This window comes from Muscardinus avellanarius (assembly GCF_963383645.1).
Source record: "Muscardinus avellanarius genome assembly, chromosome: 18".
Classification (NCBI taxonomy): Eukaryota; Metazoa; Chordata; class Mammalia; order Rodentia; family Gliridae; genus Muscardinus; species Muscardinus avellanarius.
In genome coordinates, this window is record NC_137804.1 from 41,494,951 (window position 1) to 41,508,140 (window position 13,190).

Consider the following 13,190-nt stretch of genomic DNA (forward strand, 5'->3'; position numbering starts at 1 on the left):
AAAGTAGGTGCAATTACGTGTCCATAAGTGACCTAAGTATAAACAGAGCCGGGCGGTCCTGGGGCGGCGGCCTGGTCTCAGCGACCCCCCCCCCCCCGCAGGGCCGTCTACCTGGTGCGGCACCGCGACACGCGCCAGCGCTTCGCCATCAAGAAGATTAACAAGCAGAACCTCATCCTGCGCAACCAGATCCAGCAGGTCTTCGTGGAGCGCGACATCCTCACGTTCGCCGAGAACCCCTTCGTGGTCGGCATGTTCTGCTCCTTCGAGACCCGCCGCCACCTCTGCATGGTCATGGAGTACGTGGAAGGTGCGGCTGGGGCGGGGCAGGGCGCCGGGAGGGGCCGCGGGGGGCCGGGGAGGGGTCGCGGCCGAGGGCGGCCGAGACTGCGCTGAGCCGCCCCCCCCCCGCAGGCGGCGACTGCGCCACGCTCCTCAAGAACATGGGCCCGCTGCCCGTGGACATGGCGCGCATGTACTTCGCCGAGACGGTGCTGGCGCTGGAGTACCTGCACAACTACGGCATCGTCCACCGGGACCTCAAGCCGGACAAGTGAGCGCGGCGGGCTGCGGGCGGGGCCGGGGCGGGGCCGGCGCCCAGGGAGGCTGGGGCGGGGCCAGAGGGTGTGGGGGCGGGGCTTGCGTGGTTCAGGGGTGGTCCCCAGCGAGGCTGGGGCGGGGCCAGAGGGGGTGGGGGCGGGGCTTGCGTGGTTCAGGGGTGGTCCCCAGCGAGGCGGGGGCGGGGCCAGAGGATGCAGGGACGGGGCTTGCGTGGTTCAGGGGTGGTCCCCAGCGAGGCTGGGGCGGGGCCAGAGGACTAGGGGCGGAGCTTGTGGGGTTCAGGGGTGGCCCCAGTGAGGCTGGGGGCGGGGCCTTAGGATGTAGGGGTGCGGCTTGCGAGGTTCTGGAGTGGTGACCAGTGAGCCTGGGGGCGGGGCATATCAGGGCGGGGCCAGAGGACGTAGGGGCGGGGCTTGCGTGGTTCAGGGCCGGCGCCCAGCGAGGCTGGGGCGGGGCCAGAGGATGTAGGGGCGGGGCCAGAGGATGTAGGGGCGGGGCTTGCGTGGCTCTGGGGTGGCGGCCAGTGAGGCTGGGATGGGGTCCAGAAAGGCTGGGGCGGGGCGTGGATATAGGAGGTACTCAATATTTGTCCTTTTTATATTTTACTTTTTGCGGTGCCGGGGATTGAAACCAGGGGCATTCTAACTCCGAGCTACCTCACTCCCAGGCCTATTTTTTATTTTGAAACGAGGTTTCACACAGTAACACACACACACACACACACACACACACACACACACACACTCCCCGACAGTGTACGTGCAGCGTAAATAGTTGCCATCCTGGGTTGTTTAGGGAATAAGGACCCAAACAAGGCTGAGCAAGTTCAGGACAGACACAGTTTGTTTTTGTTTTTGTTTGCTTTTGCAGTACTGGGGACTGAACCCAGAGGCATTCTACCTCCAAGCCCCCCCAGCCCTGTTTTTTATTTTGAGGCAGGGAGGGTCTCACTGTCAGTCTCCTCACTGAGTAGCTGAGGCGGGCTGAAAACCTTCCATCCTCCCGTCTCAGCCTCCCAAGTACTGGGATTACAAGCGTGCGCCACCATGGCCAGCTTCACACACATTTTTAAAAAACATATTTTATTATTTTTTAACTTTTATGTTTTAATTTTTAGACTTATTTTTGTGGTACTGGGGATGGAACCCAGGGGCATTCTACCTCCAAGCTACACCCCTGGCCCTGTTTTTTTATTCTTTATTTGGAAAGAGGGTCCCACTAAATTGCAAAGGGCCTCACTAAGTGGCTGAGGCTGGCTGTGAACCTGCGACCCTCCTGTCTCAGCCTCCCAAGTACTGGGGTTGCAAGCGTGCCCACCAGGCTGGCTAAAAACTTTTAAATTCCCTGCTCTTTGGATGTGTAGGCGTGGAACTGGCAGGTGCGCGGGCAACTGTATACATTAGGGGCCGGAGAGCAGCACCTGGCGCGCCCAGTAGGTGCGCAGAAACACCCTCGGATAGCCTTTAACCCTTGGGGCCTGGCGGGCGCGGGCGCTGCCCGGCGCACCTGGGGCCTGCGGGTGGCCGCCGCCCCGCGCTGAGCGCCGCCTCCGCCCGCAGCCTGCTCATTACCTCGCTCGGCCACATCAAGCTGACCGACTTCGGCCTGTCCAAGATCGGGCTCATGAGCATGGCCACCAACCTCTACGAGGGCCACATTGAGAAGGACGCTCATGAATTCGTGGACAAGCAGGTGCCGGCGGCGGGGCCGGGCAATGCGTGGGTGGCGGGTGGGGCCAGGGGTGGGGCTTGAGAGGAGTGGGGCCAGAGAGGCTGGGTGGGGCTTGAGAGAGGGGGTGGGGCTTGAGTAGGGTGGAGCCCAGAGATGAGGGGTGGGGCTTGAGTGAGGGGTGGGGCCAGAGAGGCTGGGTGGGGCTTGAGTGAGGTGGGGCCAGAGAGGCTGGGGTGGGGCGTGAGAGAGGGGTGGGGCTTGAGCGAGGGGGTGGGGCTTGAGTGGAGTGGAGCCCAGAGATGAGGGGTGGGGCTTGAGTGAGGGGGTGGGGCCAGAGAGGGGTGGGGCTTGAGCGAGGGGGTGGGGCTTGAGTGGGGGAGCCCAGAGATGAGGGGTGGGGCTTGAGTGAGGGGGTGGGGCCAGAGAGGCTGGGGTGGGCCTTGAGCGAGGGGGTGGGGCTTGAGTGAGGGGTGGGGCTTGAGGAGGGTGGGGCTTGAGGAGGGTGGGGCCCAGAGATGAGGGAGCGGGGCTTGAGGGGCGAGTGGGGCCCAGAGAGCCCCAGGGTTGAGTCCTCTTTACAGAAAGATGGAGGCTAAACTTTCCCCGCCAGTTCCACCTAGTCCGGTGCCCAGCATGGCGGCCACCCCTCCTGGGGTCTCCCCGGCGAGCCTCAGTTTCCCTGTCCCCCAGGTGTGCGGCACCCCCGAGTACATCGCCCCCGAGGTGATCTTCCGGCAGGGCTACGGGCGGCCGGTGGACTGGTGGGCGATGGGCGTGATCCTCTACGAGTTCCTGGTGGGCTGCGTGCCCTTCTTTGGAGACACCCCGGAGGAGCTGTTCGGCCAGGTGGTCAGCGGTGCGTCCCCCCGCCGGGCCGAGGTGCCGCCTGGCCGGGCTCTGGGCGCGGCCTGCCGCGTGGGGAGGGGTCGCCCACGAAGACTGAGCCTTGGGGGTGAAGGCCAGGGCCAGGTGGACAGGCAGGCCGTCGCCGTGGACCGCGGGGAGTGAGAGTCCCGGGGACATGGGAGGCCGAGGCAGGAGGATCACAGTTTGAGGCCAGCCTGGACGACTTGGGGAGACCCCGTCAGAAAATAAAAAGGGCTGGGGTGCCGCTCAGCAAAAACAACTTGGGGTTCATGGAGGCCGATGTGGCACTTCACGGCCAGACTTGAGGGGCAAGGGGGGCCTCGGGGACAGGAGCGGGCATGGGCTCCCCACAGGGTGCCACGCAGGAGCCCAGGGGCGGCCAAGCTGCCAGGCCTCACGCCTGCCCTCGTTTTAGACGAGATCATGTGGCCGGAGGGGGAGGACGCGCTACCCGCCGACGCCCAGGACCTCATCACCAGGCTGCTGCGGCAGAGCCCGATGGACCGGCTCGGCACCGGTGTGTAGCTCGGGAGGGGCTGCTGGGGGTCCCCGGGGACACGGAATGGGGGGCTGGGCGTCCCCAGGACCTGGCACAAGACCTTGAAGGAGCCACATGTCGGAGATTTGCAGCCGACACTGGCGCCAAGCAGGTCACTGCCGCTCCGAGAGTAGAGACCCGCGGCCGTCCCGGGCTCGGGGTGGCCGTGCCAGGCAGGGGGCCCGGCCGCGCTGGCCTGGGCTCCCCCCGCGCACAGCCCCGTCCCCGCAGGCGGCGGCCTGGCTCCTCGTCGAGGGGCTGTGCGGGTCCTTCCCAGTGTGGTGGGGGCCCCGGGCTCAGCAGGTGTGTCCACAGGTGGCACCCACGAGGTCAAGCAGCACCCCTTCTTCTGGGCCCTGGACTGGGCCGGCCTCCTGCGACACAAAGCAGAGTTTGTCCCACAGCTTGAGGCCGAGGATGACACCAGCTACTTCGACAGTGAGTGGGGGTCCCTGAGGGTCCTCAGGTCCTCGGGGCCCTTGGGGTCCTCGGGATCCTGGTTGGCCCTCTGGGGTTCTCAAGAGTTCTAGAGCCGGGCGTGGTGGCGCACGCTTGTCATCCCCGCGCTTGGGAGGCAGAGACAGGAGGATCGCGCAGGTTCGAAGCCAGCCTCAGCTACTTAGTGAGGCTCTCAGCAACTTAGTGAGACCCTGTTTCCAAATTAAATATAAAATAGGTCTGGGAGTGTAACTTGGAGGTAGAAAAGCCCCCGGGTTCCACCCCCAGTACCAAAAAATAGATAGATAGATAGATAGATAGAAAGATGGATGGTAGATAGACAGATAAGCTGGGGTGTTGCTCAGTGGTAGAGCACCCCAGAGTTTAATTCAGTTTCTAACTGAGTTAAAAAATAGAGTTCCGGGGGTCCTCTCAGGTCCTGGGGCTCCTCGGGTTCTAGAAGGTTGACGGGGGTTCCAAAGGCAGTGTCAGCCGCCCCACGCGCCCGGGGCCTGGGGGTGTCCTCCCAAACGTCCAGAGCTCCCCCCAGGCAGGTTCAGCACCCTCCAGATTCAGAAGGGGAAACTAAAGCACAGTGGCGCCCTGGCCTGGGCCGGGCGGCTCCGCCTCCAGGAGTCGGCCTGAGCCCGCTGCGCCTTGTGCGGGCCCCTCGGGCGCAGAGAAGCCCCAGTGCCCCCACCCCCGGCCTCTGAGGTCCGCTCTGAGCCTCCGTCCCTCTTCCCTGCAAGCGGGGAAACCCTTTGCGCAGGGGACAGACGCCATTTCACCTCATTCCAATGACTCCTTCCACGGGTGGGGGAGAGAGTTCCCGCCCAGGCCCCAGCCCCCAGGACGGCGGGCTTTGGCCGGCCGGCCCGCCCGCAGCCTCCCGGCCTTCCCCCCACAGCGCGCTCCGAGCGCTACCGCCACCTGGGCTCTGACGACGAAGATACCCACGACGAGGAGTCCTCCACCGAGATCCCCCAGTTCTCCTCCTGCTCCCACCGGTTCAGCAAGGTGAGCCCCGGTCGCCAGGCGCGTGGTGCTTTTACGCCTGGGATCCCAGTACTTGGGAGGCCGAGACAGGAGGATCGCAGGTTCGAGGACAGCCTCCACAAGTAGTGAGACTCTCATTAACCCAGCGAGACCCTCTTGCCAAATAAAAATAAAACAGAACTGGGGGTGTCGCTCGAAGGTACAAGGCCCCTGGGCTCGATCCGCAGTGCCGCACACGCCCCAGAAAATACATAGAACAGAACACGTCCTCGTAGCCACCTCACGGCGCACGGCTGCGAGGCTCTTAGCACGAGAGCAGTGCGCAGCCTCCGCCTCTGTCCGGTTCCAGAACATTCCATCTCTGAAAAGGCGCCCCTAGCGCCATCAGCAGCCCTTCCCCGCCCCTGTTCTTGGCGCCCCCCCGAGCTCCTTCCGGCCCCTGTGGATTCTCCGTTCTGGACGCGTAGTGTCGCTCGCGGTGTGGCCTCCGGTGTTGGCTTCTGCCTCCCAGCGCCACGTTGGGAGGCTCCTCCACGTCGTAGCCCGTGTCCGTTCCTTTTCATGGCTCAGTAATACTCCACTGTGTGGAATGACTGCTTTCTGTTGATCCGATCCTCTGGGCTGGGAATGGCCACTTGGCTTGTTTCCTCTCTGGGGCAACTTTGAGCCCGGCTGCTGCGCTGCCCCTCGAGCTCAGGTTAAATCCCCCCGCTGAGGATTGACTGAGCCAGGCGCGTGGCGCAGGCTGGTCACCCCGGCATTCGGGAGGCTGAGACCGGAGGATCGCGGTTCGCGGCCAGCCTCAGCTACTTGGTGAGGCCCTCTGCAACTCAGTGAGACCCGGTTTCAAAATAAAGAATAAAAAATAGGGCAGGGGGTGTGGCTCGGAGGTCGATGCCCCTGGGTTCCATCCCTAGGACCCCCGGCAAAAAAAAAGCTTTTTATTAAAAGCTTCCTTGTAGAAGGCCGGGCGTGGTGGCGCACGCTTGTCATCCCCGCGCTTGGGAGGCGGAGACAGGAGGATCACGCAGGTTGGAAGCCAGCCGCGCTGGCGTAAGAGACCCTGTTTCCAAATAAAAATATAAAATAGGTCTGGGGGAGTAACCCGGAGGTAGAAGGGTTCCATCCCCAGGACCACCAAAAAAAAAAAAAAAAAAAAAGCTTCCTTGTGACTCTCCAATCCCCGGATTTGGGAGGCCGAAACACGAGGATCGCAGCGTTTTTAGGCCATCTTTTGCACCTTACCAAGACCCTCAGCACCCTAGTGAGACCCTGTTTCAAATTTAAAAGAAAAGCGGGGGTGCAGCTCAGAGGTTGAGTGCTCCCGGGTTCAGTCCCCACAGTTCCCCTGCACTGCTTTGGGCCTGAATCCGGGGGGCCTCTGGGGGGGTCGAGGCCTCCACTGTGGTCCCCACGCCCCCAGGCCGCTCCGAGCCTCGGCCTTCCCAGGAGAAGCGTCCTGGAGCTCCCCTGAGAAGGAGCTGGCCGGGATGGGGTTTTCCGGGATGGGTTTTGAAGGATGAGCGAGAGCTCATCAGGGCGGACAAGGACTCCAAGATTTGCTGTCTCGACAGCATGACCAGCGAGGGGCTAAGGAGTTGAGATGGAAGCGTCCGGCCGCGGCCGCCATCATCCTCTATCACCCGCAGGTCTACAGCAGCTCCGAGTTCCTGGCCGTCCAGCCCAGCACCCCCTTCGCTGAGAGAAGCTTCAGCGAGGACCGAGAGGAAGGCTGGGAGCGCAGCAGCGAAGGCGAGAACGGCCGCCGGCAGGGCACCGAGGGCCGGTAGGTGGCCGGGGGCATCAGCAGATCCGGCTTCCCGGCTTGCTGGGAGGCGGAAACACAAACTCTGATGTTGAAGGAGCTTCCCGGTGGCCCAGTAGAAAAGGGTCAGACACACTAGCCAGATTACCAGGCCCCTGGCAGCCTTGCTCCCTTGGGCTTTGTGTCCCCAGCCGTGCCAGACGAAGCGGTCATGCGTCCTCCCACTGCCAGGTATGTGCCAGGCACTGTTTCTTCAGTCCAGAATGTGTTTTGCCAACAAACTCCTATTCTTCCTTCAAAGCCGGGGGACATCTGCAAATGGATGGGAGTTGGGAGTTGGGTTTTAAGGGCCGAATAGGAGTTCTCCAGCTGGACACAAGGTTTCCATCTGTTCCTGCTCCTGTGCTACCCCAGACTCCAGGCTGTGAGTGGCGGGTGCCGGCGCTGACGCGGGCCCTCCCCCCGCAGGCTGAGGTCCTGGACTTCTTCCGGCTCCTCCTGTCGCTCGTCCTCCTCTCAGCCCGAGCGGGGCCCCAGCCCCTCTCTCCTGGACACCATGCCGAAGTTTGCCTTCTCCTCGGAGGACGAGGGAGGAGGCCCGGCCCCTGCAGACCCCACGAAGCCCGTCTTCGTTCTGGGGGAGCCTGACCCCGCCCCACCGACCACCCCGGTCACACCAGTGATGCCCAAGCCCGCCGGCCTTTCTGGTAGTTGGGGCAGAGGGGGAGGGGATGCGCGTCAGGAAAAGGTTTCCTAGTGGTGGGCTGATCCGAGATGGGCTTTCAAGGATGAATAGGAGTTTCCCAGAGCTAATGGGACTAAAAGAGAGCAGGCCCAGAGAGGCCTCCCCCTCGAGATGCCGGGCGGGGCGTCCCCGGCAGGACAGGGTGCCAGGGAGGGCTTCCCTGGGGAAAGATGGGCACTCAGGAGCAGAGGTTTCCGGGGGGCCACGTGGAGGGGTGCGGCCCCTGCTGACCCCGCTGCCCCCCCAGCCGACCCCGCGGCCCTCAGCCACGCGCGCCTGCGGAGCAACAGCACGGGGGCGCGCCACGCCACGCCGCGGGCCCTGGACGCCGGCCGGGGCCGCCGCCTGGGGGGCCCCAAGGACGCGGCCCCCGAGAAGCCCCGGGCCGCCCCCAGCGCGGGCCGCGTGCCCAAGTCCGCGTCGGTGTCCGCCCTGTCCCTCATCGTCACGGCAGGTAGGCCCAGGTGCAGGGGCGGGGGCCCCCCGGGCTGGGGATCCCACAGCAGGACCCCTGTCTCCGCAGAGGACGGCAGCGGGGCGCCCCTGTCCCCGCGCTCCGTGTCCTCCAACCCGTCGTCCCGGGACTCGTCGCCCAGCCGCGACCCCTACCCGCTGTGCGGCCCCCTGCGGCCCCCGGTGGTCATCCACAGCTCGGGCAAGAAGTACGGCTTCAGCCTCCGCGCCATCCGCGTCTACATGGGCGACAGCGACGTCTACACCGTGCACCACGTGGTCTGGGTGAGCGGGGGTCCGGGTGAGGGCGGGGCCTGCGGAGGCCTTGGGGCGCCCCGTGACCCGCTGTCCCCCCCCCGCACCCACAGAGCGTGGAGGATGGGAGCCCCGCGCAGGAGGCAGGACTGCGCGCGGGGGACCTGGTCACGCACGTGAACGGGGAGTCGGTGCTGGGCCTGGTGCACAGGGACCTCGTGGAGCTGCTGCTGAAGGTGCCCGCCGCAAGCCCCGCCCCGCAAGCCCCGCCCTCCTCGCAGGCCCCGCCCCCAGCCCCGCCCCTTCTCTCTGACTCCCTGTCCCTGGTGCTGCCTCTCCCGGGGGTACACACACCCTCACCCCTGGCGCCTCCCTGGCAGCCTGCCTGGCCACCCCCAGCCCCGGAGCCGGACAGGCCGTCCTTCCTCAGACCCAGGGCCCAGGGAGCAGGCAGGACGCGGGTCGACTGGCTCCGGCCCGCGGGTGGGGACTTGGGGGCTCCCTAGGAGGACACTCAGGTGGACAGATGGCCGCAGGTGTCCGTGCCCGAGGAGGACTGGGCCTGAGGTGAGGGCGGGCGGGGCTCTGGCCCTGCGCTCCTTCAGCACCACCCGAAAAACCGGAGTAGAGCCAGGTGCCGGGCTTAGGCTTGCCATCCCAGCCACTGGGCACGCTGAGGCGGGAGGACGGGAGGTTCGAGGACTACCTGGGTCACTTAGCAAGTGCTTGCCTCCAAAAGGCGGGGGGGGGGTACATCTCCAAAATTACAAAAGAAAGAAAGGAAGCCGGGCGTGGCGGCGCACACTTGTAATCCCAGTACTTGGGAGGCTGAGACGGGAGGATCTCAAGTGTGCAGCCAGTCTCAGCTACTTAGTGAGGCTCTCCACAGCTTAGTGAGACCCTGTTTCAAAATAAAGAATAGGCTGGGCGTGGTGGCCCATGCTTATAATCCTAGTACTTGGGAGGCTGAGACAGGAGGATGGCAACAATCATGACCAGCCTCAACTACTTAGTGAGGCCTTGTTTCAAAATAAAGAATTGAAAAATAGGGCTGGGGGTGTAGCTTGGAAGTAGAATGCCTCTGAGTTCAATCCCCAGTACCACAAAAAATAAAAATAAGAGTAAAAAAAAAAAATATATATATATATATATATATATATATATATGACTAGGGGATGTAGCTCAAAGGTAGAATCTTCCTGGGCTTAATGCCCCAGTATTAAAAAAAAAAAAAAAAGTCAGGCATGGTGGCACAGGCTTGTAATCCCAGCATTTGGGAGATTGAGACCTAGGGATTGCAGTCTCAGCTATTTAGTGAGGCCCTCTGCAACTCAGTGAGACCCTGTTTCAAAATAAAGAGTAGCCGGGCGTGGTGGCGCACGCTTGTCATCCCCGCGCTTGGGAGGCGGAGACAGGAGGATCACGCGGTTTCTAACCCAGCCGTGCTGGCTTAAGAGACCGTGTTTCCAAATAAAATATAAAATAGGTCTGGGAGTGTAGCCCGGAGGTAGAAGGGTTCCATCCGCAGTACTATCAATCAATCAATCAATAAAAACAAAATAATTGAAAGGGCTGGAGTAGAATACCTCTAGGTTCAATCCCCAGTGCCACAGTAAATACACACACGCACACACACAGAATGAGGGTGTAGCTCAGAGGTAGAAGGCCCTGGGTTTCATCCCGTTACACACACACACACACACACACACGCACGCACAGTCTCGGCGGTTTTCCTGGTTGGGTGGTGGGGCGGAGACCTCAGCAGCCATGGCTGGTGTGCGGGGAGGCGCCCCAACCCCCACCTTCCTCCGCAGAGCGGCAACAAGATCTCCCTGCGGACCACGGCCCTGGAGAACACGTCCATCAAGGTGGGCCCGGCCCGGAGGAACGTGGCCAAGGGCCGCATGGCGCGCAGGAGCAAGCGCAGCCGGCGGCGGGAGACGCAGGACAGGTGAGCCCGGCGTCCAGCCCGGCCCTCCCCGCCCAGGCCAGGCCCTCCCCGCCCAGGCCCAGGCCCTCCCCGCCCACCCAGGCCCGGGCCCTCCCCGCCCAGGCCCGGGGCCCTCCCCGCCCAGGCCCGGGGCCCTCCCCGCCCAGGCCTTCCCCGCCCGGGCCCTTGCACCTTGCACCGTCCTCGCTCACTCCTTGCCCCGCCCCCAGGAGGAAGTCTCTGTTTAAGAAGATCTCCAAGCAGTCGTCCGTGCTCCACACCAGCCGCAGCTTCTCCTCCGGCCTGCACCAGTCGCTGTCCTCCAGCGAGAGTCTCCCGGGCTCCCCCACGCACAGCCTGTCCCCCAGCCCCACCATGCCCTGCCGCAGCCCCGCGCCCGACGCCCCCGCAGGTGGGTGTGCGCCGCCCCGCTCCTGGGGCCGAAGGGAGAAACTGGGGTGGCCAGAGCCAGGACTGCCCGCAGAGGAGCAGCCCCAGGGACAGGGAGGCCCCGGCGAGGGGGCCTCGGTGCTGGGCCGGCATGAAGTGTTAGGTTATTCTGGACAGGAAAGCCTGGGGGCCCCTGTTTTGAAGGCCACTAGTCTTCAAGAGGTAGCCGAAGCCGGGGTGGCGAGGCCCCACAGTGAGCGAGGCTAATGCATGGGGATGACAGGTTCCAGGCCAGCCTCGGCAACTTAGCAAAAGCCCGTTTCAGAATAAAAAGGGTGAAGGAGCCGGGCGTGGTGGCGCACGCTTGTAATCCCCGCGCTTGGGAGGCCGAGGCAGGAGGATCGCGCAGGTTTGAAGCCAGCCGCGCTGGCTTAAGAGACCCTGTTTCCAAAAAAAGAAAAAAAAAGTATAAAAATAGGTCCGAGAGCAGAGCCCAGAGGTAGAAGGGCTTCCAGGAACCCCAGTACCACCACCAAAAAATAAATAAATAAATAAAATAGGGCGGGGGTGTAGCCTAGAGGTAGAATGCCCCTGGGCTCCATCCCCAAACCCTAAAATAAAATAAAATGTGCCGGACCTGGGTGCACGTGGTGCGCACGTGCAGTCTCGGAGATTAGGAGTTGGGAGCCTGAGACAGGAGGCTGACAACCTGGGCAATTTAGTAAGACCCTGCCTCAAAGTAAGAAATAAAAAAGGGCTGGGCTTGTGGCCTAATGGTAGTGGCCCTGTACTCCCCCCCCCCACACACACACTCGCAAAAGCAAAAGGCCAGACACAGACACAACACAGTCAGGCTGGAGAGAGGGGGCCGGTCTGGGCAGTCCAGGGGAGAGGGCTCTTGGGGGAGGCAGTGGAGGGGCTGGGGTTTTGACGAGTGAGTAGGAGCCCACCGATCCAGGCCACGGGAACCGCCTGGGCGGGCCTCGGCAGGTGTGTTGGTCCCGGGCTCCTCCGGCCGGGGGGCCTGACCGGCGTCTGTCACCCGCAGATACCGCGCCCCCACCCAGTGCGCCCCCGAGCTCCAGCAGCCCCGCGGCCCCCGCCGCGGCGGGCCACGCGCGCCCCAGCTCCCTGCACGGCCTGGCCGCCAAGCTGGGGCCGCCGCGCCACAAGACGGGCCGCCGCAAGTCCACCAGCAGCATCCCGCCGTCGCCGCTGGCCTGCCCGCCCGCGCCCGCCGCCCCGCCGCGCTCGCCCTCGCCGCTGCCCGGCCACGCGCCCCCCGCGCGCTCCCCGCGGCTGCGCCGGGGCCAGTCGGCCGACAAGCTGGGCGCGGGCGAGCGGCTGGACGCCGAGGCCGGGCGCCGGGGCCGCGGCGCGGACGCCGAGCTGGTGGTCATGCGGCGGCTGCACCTGTCCGAGCGCAGGGACTCCTTCAAGAAGCAGGAGGCCGTGCAGGAGGTGAGCTTCGACGAGCCGAGCGAGGAGCCGGGGCCGCCGGGCTGCGTGCCGCACATCGCCGTGGAGGGCGCCGACAGGGACTGACCGCCCGGCCAGCCCGGGCCAGCCCGGGGCGGAGCCTCCCGGAGTTGGACGGTGACCTGTAAATAGCACATCCTTGCGACTAATTTATTACTTTTTAGAAGCAATAGCCAGCCTGGGCCGCCCGCGCCGGCGGCTGCCAGGGCCGGCCCCCCCCCTCCCCCGAGAAGGGAGCACTTTCGCCGGAGTCCTGTGCGTGTGGGTGTCTCCTAGTTGTTCTGTGCTCTAAAAATTCGTGTTTGTGCGCGCGCGCGCGTTCCCTGACCCCGTCCCCGACCCCAAACCGATCTGAGAACACACGAAGCAGCTCGGCGGCCGAGCCCCGTCGGGCAAGGACCGGGAGGGTGCAATGGCCGCCTCCGCCCGCCCGACGGACCGGGGGTGAAGACCCGCGCCGGTCTTAGCTCGGGCGGCGGGGGCAGCGAGGCCCGAGCCTGAGTTTCGGCTTCACTGTGTGGCTCCGGGAAAGCGTTTTTCCCACTCTGTGCCTGAGTTTCCTTGTGTTTACAAGACTAATCCCAATGACTATTTACCAAGCACTTGCTGTGTGCCAAGCGCGTTCACTCGGCCGGCCTTGAGAAGGCTGGAAGGGCCTGGGGGCCTCCGCTGTGAGGCGCCCGCCACGCCGGGGGAGCCAGGGAGGGCAGAAACCCCTCCCGGGGTGAGGCGTCGAGGGTCCTGATCAGGAGGCAGCTTTAGGAGGGCCTGGTGTCCAGAGATCGCCGCCCGCCCGGCACCCGCGCCTGCTCCGCATTTCGCCCTGCACTGCCTGCTGTTGGAGGGCAGCCCCAGGCCCAGCGTGGCTTCCCCTCTGTCCATCCTGGAGCTGCCAGCGAATAAAAGCCAACATTTGCAAAGACAGTGTCTGATGTCTGGGTCTATGAAGAGTTTGACGGGGGTAAGGGAACAATACGGGAATGGGCTGGCAACAAGTCTCGTGACTCAGCCATTGAAGGCTGAGTAGGAGTTCACCGCTGACTCTCCTGACGTCTCCCATCTTGGCCGCCTGCTACCCCTCACTGCCAGTACCCATAAGTGG

General features: G+C 64.1%; 1 protein-coding gene across 1 annotated transcript in view; it reads left to right on the forward strand.

The window, feature by feature from the left end:
* The window catches only part of MAST3 (microtubule associated serine/threonine kinase 3), a gene marked incomplete at both ends in the record, with an annotated part of 41,479 nt that extends 29,325 nt beyond the window's left edge, over nucleotides 1–12,154 (forward strand). Inside the window, 15 exons of the mRNA XM_080715435.1 lie at nucleotides 102–310; nucleotides 415–553; nucleotides 2,121–2,253; nucleotides 2,923–3,088; nucleotides 3,515–3,616; nucleotides 3,953–4,075; nucleotides 4,983–5,092; nucleotides 6,721–6,857; nucleotides 7,305–7,543; nucleotides 7,829–8,035; nucleotides 8,105–8,319; nucleotides 8,403–8,525; nucleotides 10,104–10,240; nucleotides 10,450–10,631; nucleotides 11,658–12,154. Coding sequence (XP_080571561.1) covers nucleotides 102–310; nucleotides 415–553; nucleotides 2,121–2,253; nucleotides 2,923–3,088; nucleotides 3,515–3,616; nucleotides 3,953–4,075; nucleotides 4,983–5,092; nucleotides 6,721–6,857; nucleotides 7,305–7,543; nucleotides 7,829–8,035; nucleotides 8,105–8,319; nucleotides 8,403–8,525; nucleotides 10,104–10,240; nucleotides 10,450–10,631; nucleotides 11,658–12,154 — 2,719 coding nt within the window. The remainder of the gene's footprint in view (nucleotides 1–101; nucleotides 311–414; nucleotides 554–2,120; nucleotides 2,254–2,922; nucleotides 3,089–3,514; nucleotides 3,617–3,952; nucleotides 4,076–4,982; nucleotides 5,093–6,720; nucleotides 6,858–7,304; nucleotides 7,544–7,828; nucleotides 8,036–8,104; nucleotides 8,320–8,402; nucleotides 8,526–10,103; nucleotides 10,241–10,449; nucleotides 10,632–11,657) is intronic.
* Nucleotides 12,155–13,190: the final 1,036 nt, after the last annotated feature.